The sequence below is a fragment of the Ciona intestinalis genome, chromosome 4 (genome assembly GCF_000224145.3).
Source record: "Ciona intestinalis chromosome 4, KH, whole genome shotgun sequence".
Lineage (NCBI taxonomy): Eukaryota > Metazoa > Chordata > Ascidiacea > Phlebobranchia > Cionidae > Ciona > Ciona intestinalis.
In genome coordinates, this window is record NC_020169.2 from 871,503 (window position 1) to 873,076 (window position 1,574).

At 37.3% G+C, this 1,574-nt stretch overlaps 1 protein-coding gene and 1 pseudogene across 2 annotated transcripts in view; one reads left to right on the forward strand and one right to left on the reverse strand.

Annotated features, from left to right (window-relative positions):
- LOC100185253 overlaps positions 1–352 on the reverse strand; it is a 2,233-nt pseudogene extending 1,881 nt beyond the window's left edge. Inside the window, exon 1 of the transcript XR_717208.3 lies at positions 161–352. The product of XR_717208.3 is annotated as an actin, muscle-like (transcript). The remainder of the gene's footprint in view (positions 1–160) is intronic.
- Positions 353–1,217: 865 nt separating this feature from the next.
- The window catches only part of LOC100186048 (actin, muscle), a gene marked incomplete in the record, with an annotated part of 1,664 nt that continues 1,307 nt past the window's right edge, over positions 1,218–1,574 (forward strand). Inside the window, 2 exon segments of the mRNA XM_018811806.2 lie at positions 1,218–1,422; positions 1,500–1,574. Coding sequence (XP_018667351.1) covers positions 1,291–1,422; positions 1,500–1,574 — 207 coding nt within the window.

Genomic DNA, 1,574 nt, shown 5'->3' on the forward strand with positions numbered 1-1,574 from the left:
CAATCGGGTATTTCAATGTAAGAATACCTCGTTTGCTTTGTGCTTCGTCTCCAACATAGCTGTCTTTTTGACCCATGCCGACCATGACACCCTAAATGGATAAACCGATTTAATATATCTATTGCGAGCTACCCATTACAGTTTAATCATATTTACGAACCTGATGTCTTGGTCGTCCAACGATAGATGGGAAGACAGCACGAGGTGCGTCATCTCCAGCAAATCCAGATTTCACTAATCCTGACCCGTTGTCGCACACCAGAGCGGTTTGATCTTCTTCAGAGTCAGACATTTTGTTTTTTTAAGATTAGATCTTTACGTTGAAGTATACTGAGATGTGATAGCTGGTCGAGTGTGGTTTGAATGAAGCAAGACGTCGCTTATATAGCAAGCCTTCACACTTAACCAGTTGTTATTATGTGCGAGTATTCAAACATCGCTAACCAATGCCATATATGGCAAAGCGTATCGAATGTAACACCTTCATGGTCACACGTATAACTGAACATAAGGCGATGAAGGTTTTCCCACGGCTGTTGTTTTATAATAACATAACTCACAGTTTCTGCAATTACATTTTTGATACTACAAAACAGACACTTATAAAAATCCTATAATAATTTTAAAATGATAAAAATATACATAGGAAAAATAACGTACAACTTTTTAGTATGCATATATATTATTGTGGGGTAAGATGGGACACCTTTAGTAGAAAATATCAAAATATTCTAATCGTGTTTTAAGCAATTAACAACAGTCTATAGGAGTCACGAGGGTACGGTTTCATAATTCTTTTAATGTTCTTTGTTTACTATATACCAAATGAGAAGAAAAAAGAGAATAAAAATTTGTCTCATCTTCCCTCACCGTAATATATTGTCGGTTAATCATTGGTTTAAACATAATATTTCGTTAATAAATGGTCAAACCCCAAATCTACCGCTTTTTAAAATCTATTTAATTTCGGGTGCGTGAATCGTCCAGATATAAAGCATAAAATGTCCATATACAACCTTATTTCGATGTAGATCAGATTATTTACTTGTATTTGTATAAAGGAGAAAAATAGATATTCGACTTTCCATTCCCGCAGTTACAGTGACACATACCATATAAGGTGGCAAACAAGCATGTGAGTCACTCTCGACCCTTGCATGGACAGGCGTTAACAACTGGTTAAGTGTGAAGGCTTGCTATATAAGCGACGTCTTGCTTCATTCAAACCACACTCGACCAGCTATCACATCTCAGTATATTTCAACGTAAAGATCTAATCTTAAAAACAAAATGTCAGACTCTGAAGAAGATCAAACCGCTCTGGTGTGCGACAATGGTTCAGGGTTAGTAAAATCTGGATTCGCTGGAGATGACGCACCTCGTGCTGTCTTCCCATCTATCGTTGGACGACCAAGACATCAGGTTTGTAATTAAATTTAATAAACTGCTGTAGTGGATGGCTCACAATACGGATATTATATCTTTGTGCCTATATATAGGGAGTCATGGTCGGTATGGGTCAAAAAGACAGCTATGTTGGAGACGAAGCACAAAGCAAGCGAGGTATTCTTACC